The sequence below is a fragment of the Oncorhynchus kisutch genome, linkage group LG1 (genome assembly GCF_002021735.2).
Source record: "Oncorhynchus kisutch isolate 150728-3 linkage group LG1, Okis_V2, whole genome shotgun sequence".
In the NCBI taxonomy this organism is placed as follows: Eukaryota; Metazoa; Chordata; class Actinopteri; order Salmoniformes; family Salmonidae; genus Oncorhynchus; species Oncorhynchus kisutch.
This window is the reverse complement of record NC_034174.2, coordinates 45,873,014-45,895,831: the sequence shown is the minus strand read 5'-3', so window position 1 is coordinate 45,895,831 and position 22,818 is coordinate 45,873,014. Positions and strand designations below refer to the sequence as shown.

The window sequence follows — 22,818 nt, the reverse complement described above, 5'->3', positions numbered from 1 at the left end:
CACAGATTCATATTGACCAAATGATTAGTACATTTTTGGATGTATTTTCCCTTAAAAATTCACCAGAAACAACAACTTCACAGCAATTTTTTAAAAGCATATCCCAGGAGGCAATGCCTCTGGACTCCCCTAGAGGTGTGTTGACACCAGAACCTATGACCCTGACCCCCCTGGAATATCCAATGACGGCCCTACGGGAGAACATAGGACCACTGGGGAGAAGACCCAGTTGCCCACAGACCAGTCAGGAGCTAGATCTGCAGCGCAACACTCAACCCATGCCCCCCCACCGGCCTGCTGCAAGTGAAGACCTTGTCCTTTCCTTCTCTTTACTGTCTCCATCCGATTCAGAATCACTGGTACAGGAGAGAGATTCAAGTAACGTTGAAGTTGTGTGTACCAATAATGTACACATAAACACTAAAGCATATAATAATATAATTAATGAATAAAGGTTATTTCTATACTTGCTCTAAATGAAGAGGGCCTTTAATGGGGTGGCAGGTAGCCTAGTGGTTAGAGCATTGGGCCAGTAACCGAAAGGGTAACTGGATCAAATCCCTGAGCTGACAAATCAAATTGAATCAAAGTTTATTTGTCACGTGCGCCGAATACAACAGGTTTAGACCTTACAGTAAATTGCTTACTTACAGGCTCTAACCAATAGTGAAAAAAAATACCTACAATAGGTAGGTGAATAAATAAATAAAACAACAGTAAAAAGACAGGCTATATACAGTAGCGAGGCTATAAAAGTAGTGAGGCTACATACAGACACCGGTTAGTCAGGCTGATTGAGGTAGATATGGTTAAAGTGACTATGCATATATGATGAGTAGCAGTAGCCTAAAAGAGGGGTTAGCGGGTGGTGGGTGGGACACAATGTAGATAGCCCGGTTAGCCAATGTGGGAGCATTGGTTGGTTGGGCCAATTGAGGTAGTTGGCACTCCGGTACCGCTTGCCATGCGGTAGTAGAGAGAACAGTCTATGACTGGGGTGGCTGGGGTCTTTGACAATTTCTAGGGCCTTCCTCTGACACCGCCTGGTGTTGAGGTCCTGGATGGCAGGCAGCTTAGCCCCAGTGATGTACTGTAGTGCCTTGCGGTCAGAGGTTGAGCAATTGCCATACCAGGCAACCAGTGCTCTCGATGTTGCAGCTGTAGAACATTTTTTTAAATGATTTTCCCCCTTTTCTCCCCAATTTCGTGGTATCCAATTGTTAGTAATTACTATCTTGTCTCATCGCTACAACTCCTGTACGGGCTGGGGAGAGACTAAGGTGGAAAGCCATGCGTCCTCCGAAACACAACCCAACCAAGCCGCCGCACTGCTTCTTAACACAGCGCGCCTCCAACCCGGAAGCCAGCCGCACCAATGTGTTGGAGGAAACACCGTACACCTGGCTACCTTGGTTAGCGCGCACTGAGCCCGGCCCGCCACAGGAGTTGCTAGTGTGCGATGAGACAAGGATATCCCTACCAGCCATACCCTCACTAACCCGGGCGACGCTAGGCCAATTGTGCGTCGCCCCACGGACCTCCACAGAGCCTGGGCGCGAACCCCGAGTGTCTGGTGGCATAGCTAGCACGGCGATGCAATGCCCTAGACCACTGCGCCACCCTGGAGGCCAGCTGTAGAACATTTTGAGGATCTCAGGACCCATGCCAAATCTTTTTAGTACCCTGAAGGGGAATAGGTTTTGTCGGTCGCGGCCGGCTGCGACAGAGCCTGGGCGCGAACCCCGAGTGTCTGGTGGCATAGCTAGCACGGCGATGCAATGCCCTAGACCACTGCGCCACCTGGGAGGCCAGCTGTAGAACATTTTGAGGATCTCAGGACCCATGCCAAATCTTTTTAGTACCCTGAAGGGGAATAGGTTTTGTCGTTCCCTCTTCACGACTGTCTTGGTGTGTTTGGAACATTCTAGTTTGTTGCTGATGTGGACACCAAGAAACTTGAAGTTCTCAACCTGCTCCACAGCAACCCTGTTGATGAGAATGGGGGCGTGCTCAGTCTTCCTCTTCCTTTTCCTGTAGTCCACAATCATCTCATTAGTCTTGATTACGTTGAGGGAGAGGTTATTATTCTGGCACCACCCGGCCAGGTCTCTGTCTCGTCGTTGTCGGTGATCTGGCCTACCACTGTTGTGTCTTCTGCAAACATAATGATGGTGTTAGAGTCACGCCTGGCCATGCAGTCGTGGGTGAACAGGGAGTACAGGAGGGGACTGAGCACGCACCCCTGGGGAGCTCCAGTGTTGAGGATCAGCGTGGCAGATGTGTTGCTACCTACCCTCACCACCTTTAGGCAGGTTGCCTTTGTGTTCTTGGGCACAGGGACTATGGTGGTCTGCTTGAAACATGTTGGTATTACAGACTCAATCAGGGACATGTTGAAAATGTCAGTGAAGACACCTGCCAGATGGTCAGCACATGCCCGAAGCACACGTCCTGGTAATCCGCCTGGCCCAGCAGCCGTGTGTATGTTGACCTGTTTAAAGGTCTTACTCATATCGGCTACGGAGAGCATGATCACACAGTCGTCCGGAACAGCTGATGCTCTCATGCATGCCTCAGTGTTGCTTGCCTCGAAGTGAGCATAGAAGTGATTTAGCTCGTATGGTAGGCTCGTGTCACTGGGCAGCTCGTGGCTGTGCTTCCCTTTGTAGTCTGTAAGAGTTTGCAAGCCCTGCCACATAAGACAAGCATTGGAGCCGGTGTAGTATGATTCAATCTTAGCCCTGTATTGCCGCTTTGCCTGTTTGATGGTTCGTCGCAGGGCATAGCAGGATTTCTTGTAAGCTCCGGGTTAGAGTCCCACACCTTGAAAGCTGCAGCTCTACCCTTTAGCTCGGTGCGAATGTTGCCTGTAATCCATGGCTTCTGGTTGGGGTATGTACGTACAGTCTCTGTTGGGACGACATCCTCGATGCACTTATTGATAAAGCCAGTGACTGATGTGGTGTACTCCTCAATGCCACAAGGTAAAAATATGTTGTTCTACCCCTGAACAAGGCACTTAACCCACTGTTCCCCGGTAGGCCATCATTGTAAATAAGAATTTGTTCTTAACTGACTTGCCTGACTCAACATTTAATATTTGCTCTAATGTAGACATATAGTAAGCTTTTTTGTCAAAAATTTGGACAAGTAAAAATAATAGTATCTCACCTGGATGCTTGATTGAGTAACTGAACTCTCATAAGATTATGGAGCGCTGAGATTACACATGTACCAACTAGACCTGAGGAACACACATGCTCACAAGTTACTGTCCTCTTCACCATAATCAATAAAGTTCCTCACCATTATTGTATCAATACCACCATAATTTAATGACTTTGATATCAAGCAATTAAAGCAATATTTTTCTTGTGGCTTACTTTGGCTAGGTGGCTAACGCTAATGTGATAGGTTCTTGGACCATGATAGCCCCGTCGATGTGAATGGGGGAGTGCTCTGCCCTCCTTTTCCTGTAATCCACGATCAGCTCCTTTGTCTTACTGACGTTGAGGAAGAGGTTGTTGTCCTGGCACCACACTGCCAGGTCTCTGACCTTCTCCCTATATATACCTTCTCCCTCTCATCGTCGTCAATAATCAGGCATACTACCATCGTGTTGTCGGCACACTTAATAATGGTGTTGGAGTCGTGTGTGGCCATGCAATTGTGGGTGAACAGGGAGTACAGGAGGGGACTAAGCATGCACCCCTGAGGGGCCCCCGTGTGGAGGGTCAGCGTAATGGATGTCTTGTTGCCTTCCCTCAACACCTGGGGCGGCCCGACAGGATGTCCAGGATCCAGTTGCAGAGGGAGGTGTTTAATCCCAGAGTCCTTTTTTTGTGCAAACGTTCTTACTTTTTAACTCTGCATTGTTGGGAAAGGGCTCATAAGTAAGCATTTCATGGTAAAGAATGGCATTCTATTTGTCTGTCTACCACAAACTGACATGCAGTTTGTGCAGTATCCTGTTTGAGGGAGACATTTTCCTGTTTTTTTCTGACTCACACTATCACCACAAGTATTTGTTTATTATCTCATGCTAGAAATTTCTATCCCAAAATGTAGAGTGATATTGTCATTGATTAGATAGGCAGTGAGAAGACCAAGTAGGGTGAATTAATATCCTTTCCTATTCAACACGACACCCTTCTGATAATTGTCATGTTGCCTTCATTTTCACCGTATTGATCACTTGTGTGTCCTCTCCATGTTGGCATTTCAATGGTCGTATGATAGTGGTCTGACAATGTGTGTCCCCGTCTGTCTGAGTTGGCCTATGCGTTAAATGATCAAAAAGGGTTGCAAATAAATAACTGTTATAGATAGGCTTAACTATTCAACAATGATCAAAATCACTGTACCTAAATATAGAGATGATTGCTTGAAATTGCATCAAGGGAATCTGACGGATTACATTGGAGTGTAATGCTTTTCAGAAATGAATGATCAGAAATTAGGCTGGGCTGCTCACCTGTGCCTTCAATGGGGTCTGTAACAATGTTAAAAAGTAAAACGATCCAGAATAGCAATTCAAAAGGCTTAATACAACAATTATACATATATACTTCAGTTAGTTCAAGTTATTTTTCATTTCTCTCATCGAATCTTAAGTCACACATAAGTCAAGGCATTTTTATTTTCACACATTGCATGGAAAGGACAAACATATCAGTAAAACTGTAGGCTCAATGTTATCCAGGTCACTAACCCAGACTAAAAAACACATATTACATGGACTTGGTGATCTGACCAAACTTAATCTTGTTTCATCAAGAATGGGCCTTATTGTGCACAGTTTGACTTTTGACCTTAAGGCTTAGTCATGGAGTGAGCCTCATCTTACATATCAACCTTCAACAACATTGTCCAACAATGTCTATAAAATAAAACTGCGATAGATCAAGTTTTTCAAGTCAAGTAAAATACACTGAATGTACAAAACATTAGGAACATTTCATGCTTTTTCCATGACATAGACTGACCAGGTGAATCCAGGTGAAAGCTATGATCACTTTTTGATGTTACTTGTTAAATCAATTTCAATCAGTCTAGACGAAGGGGAGGAGACAGGTTAATAAAGAAGGATTTTTAAGCCTTGAGACAAGTGAGACATGGATTGTGCATGTACAGTGGCTTGCGAAAGTATTCACCCCCCTTGGCATTTTCCCTATTTTGTTGCCTTACAACCTGGAATTAAAATAGATTTTTGTGGGGTTTGTATCATTTGATTTACACAACATGCCTACCACTTTGAAGATGCAAAATATATTTTTATTGTGAACAATCAAGAAATAAGACAAAAAAATGGAAAACTTGAGCGTGCATAACTATTCACCCCCTCAAAGTCAATACTTTGAAGAGCCACCTTTTGCAGCAATTACAGCTGCAAGTCTCTTGGGGTATGTCTCTATAAGCTTTGCACATCTAGCCACTGGGATTTTTGTCCATTCTTCAAGACAAAACTGCTCCAGCTCCTTCAAGTTGGTGTCACAAGTTGTGATTGTCTCCACCCCCTCCAGGTGTCGCATATTTTCCCTGGTTCATTTATCCGTGTGTTTCCTGTTTCTCTGTGCCAGTTTGGCTTGTATGTTCAAGTCAAACAGCATGTTTTTCCCTTGCGCCTGCTTTTCTATTATCTTTTACTCGTCCTCCCGGTTTTGACCTTTGCCTGTTTTTCTGGACTCCATTCCTGCCTGCCTGACCAGTCTGCCTGCCCTGACCTCGAGCCTGCCTGCCATTCTGTACCTCTGGAACTCTGAACTGGTTTTGACCTTTTGCCTATCCATGACCATTCTCTTGCCTAGCCCTTTTGGATTGTTAATAAACAGCTTGGAATCTAACCATCTGCCTCCTGTGTCTGCATCTGTGTCTCGCCTTGTGCCCTTATAGTTGGATGGGTTCCGCTGGTATACAGCAATCGTTAAGTCATACCACAGATTCTGAATTGGATTGAGGCCTGGGCTTTGACTAGGCCATTACAAGACATTTAAATGTTTCCCCTTAAACCACTCGAGTGTTACTTTAACAGTATGCTTATGGCCATTGTCCTGCTGGAAGGTGAACCTCCATCCCAGTCTCAAATCTCTGGAAGACAAACAGGTTTCCCTCAAGAATTTCCCTGTATTTAGCGCCATCCATCATTCCTTCAATTCTGACCAGTTCTGACCATCATCCCAGTCCCTGCCAATGAAAAACATCCCCACAGCATGATGCTGCCACCACCATGCTTCACTGTGGGGATGGTGTTCTCGGTGTGATGAGATGTGTTGAGTTTGTGCCAGACATAGCATTTTCCTTGATGGCCAAAAAGCTACATTTGAGTCTCATCTGACCAGAGTACCTTCTTCCATACGTTTGTGGAGTCTCCCACATGCCTTTTGGCGAACACCAAACGTGTTTGCTTATTTTTTTTCTAGTCCAGCTCTGTGGAGTGCACGGCTTAAAGTGGTCCTATGGACAGATAATCCAATCTCCGCTGTGGAGCTTTGTAGATCCTTCAGGTTTATCTTTGGTCTCTTTGTTGCCTCTCTGATTATTGCCCTCCTTGCCTGGTCCATGAGTTCTGGTGGGCGGTCCACTCTTGGCAGGTTTGTTGTGGTGCCATATTCTTTCCATATTTTAATAATGGATTTAATGGTGCTCTGTGGGATGTTCAAAGTTTCAGATATTTTTTTATAACCCAACCCTGATCTGTACTTCTCCACAACTTTGTCCCTGGTCTCCTTGGTCTTCATAGTGCCACTTGCTTGGTGGTTCCCCTTGCTTAGTGGTGTTGCAGACTCTGGGGCCTGTCAGAACAGGTGTATATATACTGAGCGCATGTAACAGATCATGTGACACTTAGATTGCACACAGGTGGGCATTATTTAACCAATTATGTGACTTCTGAAGATAATTGGTTGCACCAGATCTTATTTTGGGGCTTCATATCGAAGGGGGTGAATACATATGCACCACTTTACATTTTTAATTTAAATGTATTTATTGAAACAAGTTATTTTTTCACTTCACCAATTTGAACTATTTTGTGTATGTCCATTACATGAAATCCAAATAAAAATCTATTTAAATTACAGGTTGTAATGCAACAAAATAGGAAAAACTCCAAGGGGTTGAATTATTTTACAAAGCACTGTATGCCATTTAGAGGGTAATTGGACAAGATAAAACATTTAAATGCCTTTGACTGGGGATTGGTAGTAGGTGCCAGGCGCACCGGTTTGAGAGTGTGTCAAGAACTCCATCGCTGCTGGGTTTTTCACGCTCAACAGTTTCCAATGTGTATCAAGAATGGTCCACCACCTAAAGGGCATCCAGCCTGTGGGTGCCCAACTGTGGGAAGCATTGGTGTCAACATGGACCAGCATCCCGGTGGAACATTTTCAACACCTTGTGGAGTCCATGCCCAGATGAATTGAGGCTGTTTTGAGGGCAAAAGGGTGTGCAACTCAATAATGTTTTGTACACTCAGTGTATATCAAGCCATTATGTATCCTTCCAGTTAACCAGTGAGGGAGTGCAAGTCTATGAGAGCGTCTCCTCCTCCTCGTCTCTCCTTCTCTCAACCAACTTTCCACACTGGCATCACAAAGAGTGTCTACTGCTCGTCTTTACCAACGGACCAGTCATTCATTCAACTCTGTCCACCATATGAGGCCTTCTTTCTTAGCTCGGGCTCTGATGAAGACAGCAGGCCAAAACATGTTTTATTTGTTAAATCAACTTCCATTGTCCTCCAAGATTGGCTGAATATCCTCTTCTCTTCAGCTCTCGTTCTGAACGTCCTGAAAGGCCCGTTGTCTCATCAGGTCCCAGAAGAGCATGCTAAGAACGGTGTGAGGGCACAGGCGGAAGAACACAGGGCCCATACCTTTATACAGCCCCAGAAAACCCTCTGTCCGGCACACCTTCACCAGACAGTCTGAGAAGCCCAGGTACAGACGACCCTAACAGACAGGCAAGAGAGGCAGAAAATGAAACTGTGAGTTCAACGTCTAAAGACAGTTACAGTATAGATCTTTATAAATCTGTGTGTTCAACAGCTAAGAAGTATACAGAAGTATACAGTATATGGAGAAGGCAAGGTTCTACTTAGAAACCAAGACCAGGGAATATCAGGGTGAAATAGGCAATTCCAATGATGGTGGACAAAGAAAAATGAGATATTCAAAAGAGGCTCACCCTATGACGCTCATCCACTGGCTGGTTATAGAGGCGTGTGCTGATGACATCAAACGGCGTCATGGTGATCGTCACGGCGACTCCACTGATACAGGCAGCTGTCAAGGCAACCAGCCAGCTGTTTGGACTGTACCACTACAAGGACACAGAGAGAGAAATCAACCAACTGTAGAGGTGAAAGATTATTCATATCTTGATCAAATCAAACTTTATTTGTCACATGTGCCAAATACAACAGGTGTAGACCTTACTGTGAAATGCTTACTTACAAGCCCTTAACCAACAATGCAGTTCAAGAAAGAGTTAAGAAACTATTTACCAAATAAATGAAAGTAAAAAGTAACACAATAAAATAACAATAACGAGGCTATATACCGGGGGTACCGGTACAATGTGCGGGGGTACAGGTTAGTCTAGGTAATTTGTACATGTAGGTAGGGGTAAAGTGACTATGCACAGATAAACAATAAGTAGCAGCAGTGTAAAAACAAATGGAGAGTGGGGTCAATATAAATGGTCCAGGTGACCATTTGATTAATTGTTCAGCAGTCTTCTGGCTTGGGGGTAGAAGCTGTTAAGGGGCCTTTTGGTCATAGACTTGGCACTCCGGTACCGCTTGATGGATACTTGTATGAAATGTACCTTCGAAAATTGTTTTAAACACACTCAAAAACTTTCAATAGTTCTATATACACACCATCCTTATATGCTGATACCGTATGTACAGGTCATTCTGCATGTGTGACACCTGGCTTAACGCAATACACACGACAGCCTGCGAGTGTGATAGATGGTTTCTATAGTTACCTGTAGGCGTGCCACCCATTCCTTAGCCGAGCTGAAGGTGGCCAGTTGGGCGGCTGATCCCACCATCACTCGAGGCACAGCCCCGTTCACACCCCTCCACAGCCCCACCACGCCCTCCCGCCGGTAGATATTGGCGAAGGCACTCGACACACCCTGACGGAGGGAAATTCAGACAAAAAACAAAACATTTTACGATGGAGAAAAGTTGGAAGTGTCGAGCCAGTCCACCTGGATAAATGTAGCTTTCCTCTTCACTCCATGCAGTTTTGGTTTAGGGTCAACCACTCTACAGAAACAGCATGTTGCCATATCCTATAGATCAAGGCAAAGCTGGACAAAGGGGGTGTTGTAGGTGCAGTTTTCCTCAACCCCAGAAAAGCCTTTGACACTGTTTACCACAATGTCTTCCTTTCCAAGCTATCCAACTTCAACATTTTGTCAAGTGCTTTCTTATGGATTGTGTCTTATCTGGCAGACCAGATGCAATGTGTTTGGATTAACGGTGAACTATCCTCACCAAGGGATTGCACTGTGGGAGTGCCACAGGGGTCAATCCTGGGCCCTTTGTTACTCAGCCTCTATATTAATGACCTTCCGTCTGTATGCCAGGGTGTGGATATGTACGTGGATGATACAGTTCTTTATACGCATTTCTATGCTGATGAAGTGGCAAGCAGTATCATTGTAAAAAGTAGCTGAATGGCTCAACCTCTCCTGTCTCCCCCTTCATGTTTTTTTTAAAACGGTAGCCATGTACTTCTTCACAAAACTAAACAAACAGGCTTACTCGGACATACTTATTCAAGGACAAAAAATGTAAACAGTCACCTAGTTTAAATATCTGGGCATTATACTTTGAACTTGAAAAAACATTAAGATGTCCAGCAAAATCAGATAGTCTTTCAAATTTCCGATACATCATGAACCAAATTCTATTTACATGCAATGATCTTCTCCCACCTGTCCTATTGTATCATCAGCTGGTCTCAAGCCAATGAAACATGACTGAAACCCCTTCGATCTCTAAATAAACAAGCACTGAAGATCCTGGACAGGAAATCGCGTCATTACCATCACTGCAATATTCTCCCCAAGTACAATCGGTTCCATTTCTCAGTTGTTTGTCTAGTTTGTAAGATTATCAACAATGTTGAACCCCCACCTCTGAAAGATTTTGGCATATTAAGCTCTGAACAAAACAGCAGAATCACCCAGACATCCACAAGAGGAGTCTGTGTCATTCCTAAAAGAAAACACATTTGGGCAGTCAGCGTTCTCCACCTCAGGCATCAGGAAACGGAATTCCATCCCCTCTACTTTAAGAAACACGAGTGACTAAATCCTTCTCCGTGCAGGTCAAATCATGGATCAAGACGTATCAATCCTGCACACATTGACTAATTCTTAATGCACTCAAGTCTGCTGAATTTGTTGTATAATTTGTTGTATTTTATGTCTCCTGTATTTCTTTTAATCTGTTATCCTACTATACTACTGTATGACTGATGTGCATTTAGCTATGTTTGTGTATTCAGTTATGTTTGGTTAGGGACTGCAGATGGAAATGATCTGTGCTTAGCTAACTCTGGTGCGAACATCATATTTCACTGTCTGAAATCTTGAATTTACACATGGTCCCTTTAAAATAAACTACTACTACTACCATATATAGTGCTTCTCGCTGTTGAATGTGAAAATGTTTTCTTATCGAAATCTCTCCCTGAAGTATGGACATTTTTCGACTATTAAGTTATCAACTCTGCGCTGACATCACTTGTGGATACTTTGCCCACAAATGGCAGTGTGTCAGGGTATTGGACAGCATCAGCCTATGGAACACAAAGGGATATTGTGACAGCTTTACAATAGCAAACCTACATACAGTTGAAGTCGGAAGTTTACATATACTTAGGTTGGCGTCATTAAAACTCGTTTTTCAACCACTCCACAAATGTCTTGTTAACAAACTATAGTTTTGGCAAGTCAGTTAGGACATCTACTTTGTGCATGACACAAGTAATTTTTCCAACAATTGTTTACAGACAGATTATTTAATTTATAATTCCCTGTATCACAATTCCAGTGGGTTAGAAGTTTACATACACTAAGTTGACTGTGCCTTTTAAACTGCTTGGAAAATTCCAGAAAATTATGTCATGGCTTTAGAAGCTTATGATAGGCTAATTGACATAATTTGAGTCAATTGGAGGTGTACCTGTGGATGTATTTCAAGGCCTACCTTCAAACTTAGTGCCTCTTTGCTTGACATCATGAGAAAATCAAAAGAAATCAGCCAAAACCTCAGAAAACACACTGTACACCTCCACAAGTCTGGTTCATCCTTGGGAGCAATTTCCAAGCGCCTGAAGGTACCACGTTCATCTGTACAAATAATAGTACACAAGTATAAACACCATGGGACCACGCAGCCGTCATAACGCTCAGGAAGGAGACGTGTTCTGTCTCCTAGAGATGAACATACTTTGGTGCAAAAAGTGCAAATCAATCCCAGAACAACAGCAAAGGACCTTGTGAAGATGCTGGAGGAAACAGGTACAAAAGTATCTATATCCACAGTAAAAACAAGTCCTATATTGACATAACCTGAAAGGCCGCTCAACAAGGAAGAAGCCACTGCTCCAAAACTGCCATAAAAAGCCAGACTGCAGTTTGCAACTGCACATGGGGACAAAGATCATACTTTTTGGAGAAATGTTCTCTGGTCTGATGAAACAAAAAATAGAACTGTTTGACAATAATGACCATCATTATGTTTGGAGAAAAAAGGGGGAGGCTTGCAAGCCAAAGAACACCTTCCCAACCATGAAGCACAGGTTGGCAGCATCATGTCGTGGGGTTGCTTTGCTGCAGGAGGGGCTGGTGCACTTCACAAAATAGATGGCATCATGAGGTAGGAAAATTATGTGGATATATTGAAGCAACATCTCAAGACGTCAGTCAGGAAGTTAAAGCTTGGTCGCAAATGGGTCTTCCAAATGGACAATGACTCCAAGCATACTTCCAAAGTTGTGGAAAAATGGTTTAAGGACAACGAAGTTAAGGTATTGGACAAATCAGTACGTTTAGAATGCATTTGTGTTCTAGAAATCATCGGGGAGGTGCTCAGATCCAGACACATAGCGGCGAAGAAACTAACGTCCATGGGCGTGGCGTAGCGTTTGGCCGGAAGCAAGGTGTTTGGGTAGCCAGGCAAAAGAACAGTGCCATGAAAAAAGTGAACAGTGCCATGACAAATTGAAAAAATTTATCTCTTAGATCAAAAGGGCCACACTACATCCCTTAACAGGGTTTTAAAAATAAATCCCTGTGCCTGTCTTTATCTTGATGATTACAGTATCAGTCACAAAGGTTGTGTGTTTTTGTTTCGTTGACACCACTCCACGCCTCTGTTTGCATGTTACTGATTGGCTGGTGTTTGTGAAACGTGTCACTAGGGTTCACACGGATATGGTTAGTTATGCTGGGGGTGGGCTGAGGAAGTAGGGGGGAGAGAGAGAGGGATGTGAGCCAAAATGATAGAGGACTGGGATTGGAAACAAAGTGACATACTTACACAACATGAAGGACTGGTGTAGAGCCCGAACAACTAGAGGACACTGGGTCCAACTGTTTCACACACAGCGCACACACTCCTCACCTGATGGTTGTGCTGGTGACCCACTGCGATGGCCTCGACTGTCTGGGCCTGCAGATGTGTCTTCACCTGTGGAGGAAACATAAGACACTTGCTTCAATGTATTTTATACCAGAGGTGGTTGATGGGAGGAGCTATAGGAGGACATACTCATTGGAAGAGAGCTGGAATGGAATACATGGAACGGTATCAAACACATAAAACATATGGAAACCACATGTTTGACTCCGTTCCATTCATTCCATTCCAGCCATAACAGTGAGCCCGTCCTCCAATAGCTCCTCCCACCAGCCTCCGCTGTTGTATACCCATTTTACATACACAGCATTGCAAAGAGAAACTTTGCATTACGCCTCCCCATAATAACAGAGGCACAACCCCATCACTAAATAGAGACACACTCTTCAGTGGGTACACCTGGTATGAGTTATGTAACATGTGCATGTTTTTTGAGCACTCACAGGCACACACATCCCTTCAGGATGCCCATGACCTCCATTTCACATCTCTCCTTCTCTCTGAACGACCATTATTCAGCTTACTGAGATGACACTGCACACTGACTGGGTCTAGAAACCTGAGTTGGGCTCTCACAGTACACATGCACAGACACCCGAGTCGGACCCCTCTCTGCTTCTTCTCACACACCGGGTGCAACCAAAAATAGCCTCCCATCTCTTTCTCTTTTAATCTCTCTCGCTCTCTCTTTACTTCATATTCTGCCAAAAAACATAGGAGGGAGTGCTGGGGAGTATTTTGGGTAGTGGTTGGAAGTAGGTACGTGCCGGGTATATTTAGTGACCCAGATTCTCACAAACATATCACCATGCAGATTATATAGTGTTTCCACGATGCTGCAGAGGTCAGATGGCTACACTGAGGTACATTGAGCAACAGATGCAGCCTAGACAACAACAGCAGCCGGAGTATATGAGAGCCACCTTGGGGTACACAAGTTATACAACTGCTTTAACTCATGGGGAAATACACAGCCACTGTAGAAGTCACTGCCCTTCGCACAGTAGAAACACAACAGATTTGTATTTTTGGTACCAACACAAACACGTCAAGTTCTCATAACAGGGAAAATGGCTGGGGCAATATTACTACCCGCACACACAATAAATGAATGACACAAATAAACACTGTCACACTTAGGGACAGATCTACATTTACTGGGGGGAGGGGTGGTCCAACATTGTCAAAGTTGTTTTTTTTTTCTTTAGGGAGGGTTGTGTGTTTTTTTTATTGGGCACGGGGGAGGGAAGTGAGTTTTTCTATGGTTTACATTTGCTCTTCTGTTCATATTGTCCCTAATGGCTTGATTGCTTTTGATGTTAACTGTAATAAAGTTAAGAAACGTCTGTGAAGGTTTGGTATGGTGTGGCTATTATTAAGCATTAGCTACTGCGGGCTTATTATATGAAGGCAGTGCACCCCGGCGCTCCAACTGACTGACTGACTGACAGTTGAACTTGAGGTGAGGAAGAATGTTTCAGGCCTGCCAGAGTTACGCCTATAATATAACAATATAACACTTATCTTTATACAAAATATTCAGATTGAAAATGTACCAATTACCCTCCTTCTGTACATCTATATCTGTATAGCAGATATAGATGTAGCCACCTGACATAAAGAAATGCATGTGGGGTTAGGACTAAGCTTATCTTCCTTTATATATATATATACAGTACCCGTCAAATGTTTGGACACACCTACTCATTCCAGGCTTCCTCTTTATTTGTACTATTTTCTACATTGTAGAATAATAGTGAGGACATCAAAACTATGAAATACTCTAACACATATGGAATCATGTAGCAACCATAAAAGTGTTAAACAAATCTAAATATATTTTATATTTGAGATTCTTCAAAGTAGCCACCCTTTGCCTTGATGAATGCTTTGCACACACTTGGCATTCTCTCAACCAGCTTCATGGGGTAGTCACCTGGAATGCATATCAATTAACAGGTGTGCCTTGTTAAAAGTTCTTTTGTGGAATTTCTTTCCTTAATGCGTTTGAGCCAATCAGTTGTGTTGTGACAAGGTTCTTCCTTTAAAAGTTGCAGCGTACTGCCGCAGAATTCTATGGCATTATTATTAAAGTGTCAGCCATTGTTGCCAGAATGACGCAATTTACCACAATCTGCCACCATCTACCACAAACGGTTGTGGCATAAGCTCATATCTTTTAAAGGAAGAACCACAGTAGCGGTGGTATACAGTAGATAGCCCTATTTGGTAAAAGACCAAGTCCATATTATGGCAATTATGGCAATAACAGCTCAAATAATCAGAGACACAACAGTCCATCATTACTTTAGGTCAGTCAATCTGAAAAATGTCAAGAACTTTGAAAGTTGCTTCAAGTGCAGTTGCAAAAACCATCAAGCACTATGATGAAACAGGCTCTCATTAGGACCGCCACAGGAAAGGAAGACCCAGAGTTACCTCTGCTGCAGAGGATAATTCATTATAGTTACCAGCCTCAGAAATTGCAGCCCAAATAAATGCTTCAGCGAGTTCAAGTAACAGACACATATCAACATCAACTGTTCAGAAGAGACTGCGTGAATCAGGCCTTCGTGGTCGAATTTCTGCAAAAAAAACACTACTAAAGGACACCAATAATAAGAAGAGACTTGTTTGGACCAAGAAACACGAGCAATGGACATTAGACCGGTGGAAATCTGTCATTTGGTCTGATGAGTCCAAATTTGAGATTTTTGGTTCCAATCGCTGTGTCTTTGTGAGACGCAAAGTAGGTGAACGGATGATCTCCGCATGTGTGGTTCCCACCATGAAGCATGGAGGAGGATGTATAATGGTGTGGGGGTGCTTTGCTGTTGACACTGTCATTGATTTATTTAGAATTCAAGGCGCACTTAACCAGCATGGCAACCACAGCATTCTGCAGCGATACGCCATCCCATCTGTTTTGGGCTTAGTGGGATTATCATTTGTTTTTCAAGAGGACAATTACCCAACACACCTCCAGGCTGTGTAAGGGCTATTCGACCAAGAAGTAGAGTGATGGAGTGCTGCATCAGATGACCTGGCCTCCACAATCACCCGACCTCAACCCAGTTGAGATGGTTTTGGATGAGTTGGACTGCAGAGTGAAGGAAAAGCAGCCAACAAGTGCTCAGCATATGTGGGAACTCTTTCAAGACTATTGGAAAAGCGTTCCAGGTGAAACTGGTTGAGAGAATGCCAAGAGTGTGCAAAGCTGTCAACAAGGCAAAGGGTGGCTACTTTGAAGAATCTAAAATATATATTTTTTTGTTTAACACTTTTCGATTACTACATGATTCCATTTGTGCTATTTCATAGTTTTGATGTCTTCACTATTATTCTACAATGTAGAAAATAGTATAAAAAGTACAGTACAGTGGACACCTAAGCCTATAGGCCTATGCATGCAATGCCCTGATACATTTAGTACTAAAATATCTGAGAGCTGAACCATGAGGTGGACAATTATTATTTCACGAAAGTCGCCTTAAAACCAACCTTTATTTAACTAGGCAAGTCAGTTAAGAACAAATTCTTATTTACAATGGCGATCTAGAGTTCCCACATCTGCCCCTGAACAAGGCAGTTAACCCCTCTTAATTCTATAAGAGGGGTTAATATTTTTCATGTTGGGGAGGGGGTGCATACTGTGAAAATTGGGGCACATACTCCAGGGTGAACACTGTTAATATTGTAAGGTCTGTGCATGGCGATATGACACCCTAAGTACCCTCCATATCTCCTTACCTCATCCAAAGCTATGCACTATGAGAGCGAGAACAATACAACAAAGATGTATGCCACTCACCAGATAGGCAGGAGAGGCAATGAAGGCCCCCAGAGCCCCGGCCACGGCCCCTGACATCAGACTCCCTCCAGGGGCTGCAGTGAACCCCACGGTGTCACAGTAGGAGTAGAAGCCCAGCCTCACGCCGTTCATCAGACCCTGGTACATCAGCCCAGCCGAGAGCCCCTTCTGCAGCCCGCGGAGCCCATCCGTCCTCCCCACCACCCACAGGGCCTGCAGCACCCCGCGGTAGTGCTGTCGGTAGGACCCCCGCGCCCGCAGCTCTCCCTGCAGCTGCAACCGTGTCTTTACCACCTCCAGGGGGTTAGTGAACACACAGGCCCCGCAGCACGACAACGCTCCTAAGGCAAAGTCCAGTGGGGGCCACAGGGCCGGAGGCAGTTGAGGCGAGGGGACTGAGGTGGCCCGGGAAAAAGGGGGGACTGGGGATGTCATGGCAGCTGATTGGAGCAGAATGGAGTTGGAGCTGGGAGAGCTGAATGGAGAGTTTGTGGTGGGATAGTTCATTAGCTGGGTACCGGTCATTTCTGAAGGGTGCAGTGTCCAATGGTGCTTGGTGATGAGTCTACCCAGGCTAAGGAAGGGCTCCCAGGTGGGTGAGAGGGTATGGAGTGTGACGGAGTGTGGGTATGGTGCATGTGATCACGAAAGCGTGGTAGGAAACGGTGAGGTCAGAACTGTGTGGCAGGTAGCCTTGCGGTTAAGAGTGTTGGGTTTGTCGAATAGTTGAAAAATCGGTCAATGTGCCCCTGGGCAAGGCTCTTAACCCTAAGAGTGTCTGCTAAATGACTGAAATATAAACCTGTACAGCTGACTGTACAGAGTGGTACGATAAGAATTCAGCGATCACTTCCTGCTATGCTGTTATGCTGCTATGATGTCACGTGACCTGTGCTCCTGCCACAGTGCTCCTCTGACATTGGTGCTCAGTGTTTCTGGGATGTTGTCCTGAGATGTCTTATGCCAGTCTCTTCATAAGTAGCTACAGGTTGAGGTCCTCAATGTCCTTGAAAGCAAATCATGAGTTGGGTTAAAGAGTTGTATTTTGTTCACTGAGCTAACGTGTCGAAATGTGAAATTATCACTGAGGAAGTCCAGCCAAGAGATCTAGCCCAACCCGAGAGCCAAGTACCTGCAGGATTCTGTAAAAGAATAAGGAAATCTTAGATTCTAGATTTCTGTTGCAATTCCTCTGAAAAAGAAAACATGTTATGAGGAGGGACTACATGTCCTGCTTTGGTTGCTTCTTTTGGTTACATTTCTTTAGAGAATATGTAACAGGAGATTAAGGAGGACAGCTGACACTACATTTCTTCCCAACAGAACTCAGTCACATAAGGGCAATTCCACAGTAGCAGAATTGCGCTGACTCAGATTTTTCACTTAAAGATGTATGCCAAACAAAAAACATTGATTTCAAAGTTTAACAAACCATCCAACTATATGCACAATGACAAATTTTAACAATTTGCACAGCAAAATTTACAAAACACATTTACTGGAAGAACTTTGGTAAAATCGCCGTACAGTAGAGCTCAGTAGAGTACAGTAAAGTATAGTTCAGTACAGTACAATACATTAGAGTACTCAATTCTAGTGTGCTCTACTGTGTACTGCACTGCACTGAACTCTACTGTACAGTACAATAGAGGACTGTACTGAACTATACTCAAATGTGTTTTAACTTTAATATACTGTGCTGTGCTCTCCAAAATTGTGAAACATAGACATCTATGATTGGTTCAGATTTGGTCTGGTCCAAATCTGAATCAATCATGGACGTCTATGTTTAAGCCAAATCAGAGACCGTACCAAAAATCTATGTTTGTAGATGTTGAAATCAAGGCCAGGGCGGACTGACCAAATTTCAACAACTTGTCAACATCCATGGACGTCCTGTGTCGGTCGGTGCTCAGTGGGTAAGGATGTTAGTTAGAGTAAAAGGAAAAAGAGGGGGCTCATGGGTAGGTGTCAGTAGGATCCTGGAGAGTTGATATTAACTGGAGAGAGAAGAGCAGGAGAGAGAGGCAGATGAAAGAAAGAGGGAGAGAGATAAGCAGAGTTTGTCCAGACTATTTTCACACTAGCATTGACCACCAGACTACAGGAAGAGAAAGAAAACAGTTATGACAGTAGCAGGTGACCCAACTGTGGTTTGTGACTACTATGATTTCCTATGGTTAACCCTCTGGGTCATCAATTGCAGTAATTCTGTGTCATTAATTGCAGTAATTCTATGGCAGATTATTTGGTAACAAAATTTTGAGTTTTAATCAATTAATATTTGAACTTTCATTATCCTCCCTCCTTACGAGGGAGAGAAATGTGAAAATATTTGAAGGATATGTGTTTTTTTGGTAACGGAATATGAGGGCACAGGGCAATGTTTCCAAAACTCACACAAGGCAAATAATTTATCAAAATATAAGTGTTGATATTAGTTGGCAGGGATCTTTACTTCAAGATTATTGTGTGTTGATGTATTTCTAATACCTTTTAAAGACTTTCTGGTAGATGTTTTTTAAGACTCCTTTTCCATCTGTTTGACCTTAAATCAAACCCTTTGCTTATTCCTAATATTTAGGATATAACATGCATTTGGAAAGTATTCAGACCCCTTCCCCTTTTCCACATTTTGTTACATTACAGCCTTATTCTAAAATGGATGAAATAAAAATGCTCCTCATCAATCTACACACAATACCCAAGCAAAAACAGTTTTTAGATAATTTTTTTCCAAATGTGTTAAAAATAAATACATAAATACCTTTTTTACATAAAGTAAGTATTCAGACCCTTTGTTATGAGGCTCAAAATTGAGCTCAGGTACATCCTGTTTCCATTGATCATCCTTAAGATGTTTCTACAACTTGATTGGAGTCCACCTGTGGTAAATTCAATTGATTGGACATGATTTGGAAAGGCACACACCTGTCTATACAAGGTCCCACAGTTGACAGTGCATGTCAGAGCAAAAACCAAGCCATGAGGTTGAAGGGATTGTCAGTAGAGCTCCGAGACAGAATTGTGTCGACTCATAGATCCGGGGAAGGGTACTAAAACATTTCTGCAGCATTGAAGGTCCTCAAGAACACAGTCGCCTCCATCATACCTAAATGGAATAAGTTTGGAATCACAGAGACTCTTCCTAGAGCTGGCCACCCGACCAAACTGAGCAATCGGGTGAGAAGGGCCTTGGTCATGGAGGTGACCAAGAACACAATAGTCACTCTGACAGAGCTCCAGATTTCCTCTATGGAGATGGGAAGACCTTCCAGAAAGACAACCACCTCTGCAGCACTCCACCAATCGGGCCTTTATGGTAGAGTAGCCTTGTCTTATGGTAGTAAGTTGGTGATTTGAAGATATACCTCTAGTGGGGTGGGGGCTGTGCTTTGGCAAAGTGGGTGGGGTTATATCCTGCCTGGTTGGCCCTGTCCGGTGGTATTGTCGGACGGGGCCACAGTGTCTTCCGACCCCTCCTGTCTCAGCCTCCAGTATTTGTGCTGCAGTAGTTTGTGTCAGGGGGCTAGGGTCAGTCTGTTATGTCTGGAGTATTTCTCCTGTCTTATCCAGTGTCCTGTGTGAATTTAAATCTGCTCCCTCTAATTTTCTCTTTTTCTCTCTCTTTCTTTCTTTTTCTTTCTTTCGCTCTCTCTTGGAGAACCTGAGCCCTAGGACCATGCCTCAGGACTACCTGCCCTGATGACTCCTTGCTGTCCCCGGTCCACTTGGTCGTGCTGCTGCTCCAGTTTCAACTGTTCTGCCTGCGGCTATGGAACCCTGACCTGTTCACCGGACATGCTACCTTGTCCCGGACCTGCTGTTTTCAACTCTCTCTCTACCGCACCTGCTGTCTCTAACTCTGAATGCTCGGCTATGAAAAATCAACTGACATTTACTCCTGAGGTGCTGACCTGTTGCACCCTCTACAACCACTGTGATTATTTAGATTATTTGACCCTGCTGGTCATCTATGAACTTTTGAACATCTTGGCCATATACTGTTATAATCTCCACCCGGCACAGCCAGAAGAGGACTGACCACACCTCAGAGCCTGGTTCCTCTATAGATTTTTTCCTAGGTTCCTGCCTTTCTAGGGAGTTTTTCCTAGCAACCGTGCTTCTACATCTGCATTGCTTGCTGTTTGGGGTTTTAGGCTGGGTTTCTGACATCAGCTGATGTAAAAAAGGGCTTTATAAATACATTTGATTGATTGATTGATTGAGTAGGCAGACGGAAGCCACTCCTCAGTAAAAGGCACATGACAGCCCGTTTGGAGTTTGCCAAAAGGCACCCAAAGGATCTCTCAGAGATTCTCTGGTTTGATGAAACCAAGATTGACCTCTTTGGCCTGAATGCCAAGCGTCACGTCTGGAGGAAACCTGGCACAAGCCCTTCGGTGAAGCATGGTGGTGGTAGCATCATGCTGTGGGGATGTTTTCAGCAACAGGGACTGGGAGACTACTCAGGATTGAGGGAAAAACGCCAAAACAACACTGGAGTGGCTTCGGGACAAGTTCCTGAATGTCGTTGAGTGGCCCAGCCAGAGCCCAGACTTGAACCCGATCGAACATCTCTGGAGAGACCTTAAAATAGCTGTGCATTGACGCTCCCCATCCAACCTGACAGAGTTTGAGAGGATCTGCAGAGAAGAATGGGTGAAACTCACCAAATACAGGTGTGCCAAGCTTGTAGCGTCATACCCAAGAAGACTCAAGGCTGTAATCACTGCCAAAAGTGCTTAAACAGAGTACTGAGTAAAGGGTCTGAATACTTATGTAAATGTGATATTCCAGTTGTAGATTTTTTTAAATTCATTTGCAAAAATGTATAAAAAATGTTTTCGCTTTGTCATTATGGGGAATTGTGTGTAAATTGATAAGGGGCAAAAAAACAAAGTAACAAAATGTGGAAAAAGTCAAGGGGCCTGAATACTTTCCGAATGCACTTTACATACTCCTTCATTTAAAAAAAAAAAATATATATATAGAGAGACTTAGCTTTCAATTGACACCCAATTTGACATGCTTTTATGAATGTCACATGTTGGTGCTCATGGGTCCTTTTACATGGAAATAGCCATGACACTCATAAGACAACCACCCATGCAGTTTGATCACTTTACAACTTATACATAGACAAATACACATCAACTACTAATAAGAGCACACAGATACACATAGTTACTCTACAATGACAGGTATAAGCAGGGATCACAAGTTACAAATCAAGAACTTTGCACCGCTGTAATCAAACTGAAGTCTGAATCCCAGAGTGACTCAGCATAATCTGCAAACTCCCACAATAGTCTGAATGTCTGATAACAAATTACACTAAACTTACTCTTGTTGTGTGTTGTGGTCTTTTCCTCTCTGCTTCCCCTCCCTGCACAGCCAGACAGCATTAGTAAACATTTGTCCCCAGCAGTCCCATCCATTGTGGAAGTCTCCTCCTACTGCCTTAGGCCAGAGCCAATCAAGACCGGGGCCTGTCCGCCACCTCAACACATCCCCTACTCTGTTCCAACGGAAAGTTCTGCCCCCTGCCTTGGTCCTATGGATTGTCTCTGGGTAAAAGGTTATAGTTTTGAGAACAGAGGTGGAGTGTGTAAGGGTGTAACATAGGGGAAAAGCACTGCTTTCAAATAGAAGGACTAATCATGTGCTAAGGAAAAAGAGGTTAGTCTGGGATCCACAATGAAGAAAGTGACAAACTTTCTGTCTGTCTCTATTTAAAAAAGGCTGGTATTATCATCATAGTCACAGTGGTAGGTTATTATGGTAGGTAAAAATCGGATAAGACAATTACTTCTTCATGAACAAATCCCAACACTGGCCTTGAAAATTGGGGACAGCTTCAGTGGGTGTGGAAAATCTTTTACATTTGTTTTTCTTCGATGGATGGTTAAGTGGCGATTGTGATGGAGGAACTGTCTTTTTTAGAACATAGCGTTTTGTTTCAAAATTACAGACTTGTAATTTTTTCAGTTTTTCTTGTTTCCAATCCCCCATTCATTTGATTCTTGCTATAACCACAGGTGCCACGCGAGGCCCACATTGTCCAATTTGAGAAAGTTGCCACTACCGCACTGACTCACTACTAAATCTCTTGAATTTCTTTTCACTATTTTTGCCATCTCCAAATTTGAGGTACATAATGAAATGTTCAGTTGCTAATCTTAGTCATGATTTAACCTTGGAGTCCTTTATACCATTGGCACGTATGAAATAGGATTTTATCAAAAAGTGTGTTAAGATCTGTGACAGAATGTAATCTTTATCTCTATATTACAAATGATTTGTAAATCAGAAAAAGATCATCCTGCCACAGCTTCCCTTC

At 43.6% G+C, this 22,818-nt stretch overlaps 1 protein-coding gene across 4 annotated transcripts; it reads right to left on the bottom strand.

Annotated features, from left to right (window-relative positions):
* Positions 1 to 7,008: 7,008 nt before the first annotated feature.
* On the bottom strand, positions 7,009 to 21,954 carry slc25a34 (solute carrier family 25 member 34). 4 transcript variants are annotated; one of them, XM_031834639.1, is made up of 7 exons: positions 21,823 to 21,954; positions 18,288 to 18,475; positions 16,476 to 17,617; positions 12,650 to 12,715; positions 8,992 to 9,144; positions 8,185 to 8,319; positions 7,009 to 7,949 (listed from the first exon to the last, which is right to left on the bottom strand). In XM_031834639.1, the coding sequence occupies exons 3-7, from the start codon at positions 16,998 to 17,000 to the stop codon at positions 7,767 to 7,769; spliced, it is 1,062 nt and encodes a 353-aa protein (XP_031690499.1). In that variant the 5' UTR covers positions 17,001 to 17,617; positions 18,288 to 18,475; positions 21,823 to 21,954; the 3' UTR covers positions 7,009 to 7,766. The 4 variants fall into 4 exon arrangements, with proteins under 4 accessions (XP_031690499.1, XP_031690490.1, XP_020341303.1 ...); XM_031834630.1 differs by having other exon boundaries at positions 18,337 to 18,475; XM_020485714.2 differs by lacking the exon at positions 18,288 to 18,475 and having other exon boundaries at positions 21,823 to 21,949.
* Positions 21,955 to 22,818: the final 864 nt, after the last annotated feature.

What these genes read in the sequence shown, in the direction of transcription:
- slc25a34 (XM_031834639.1), bottom strand. Translation starts at nt 17,000, where the DNA reads ATGACCGGTACCCAGCTAATGAACTATCCCACCACAAACTCTCCATTC. An exon ending in TTGCCTCTCCTGCCTATCTG is followed by an intron (nt 12,716 to 16,475) that starts GTGAGTGGCATA and finishes TTTCCTCCACAG; the next exon opens with GTGAAGACACATCTGCAGGC. An exon ending in GTCACCAGCACAACCATCAG is followed by an intron (nt 9,145 to 12,649) that starts GTGAGGAGTGTG and finishes TCCCTCCGTCAG; the next exon opens with GGTGTGTCGAGTGCCTTCGC.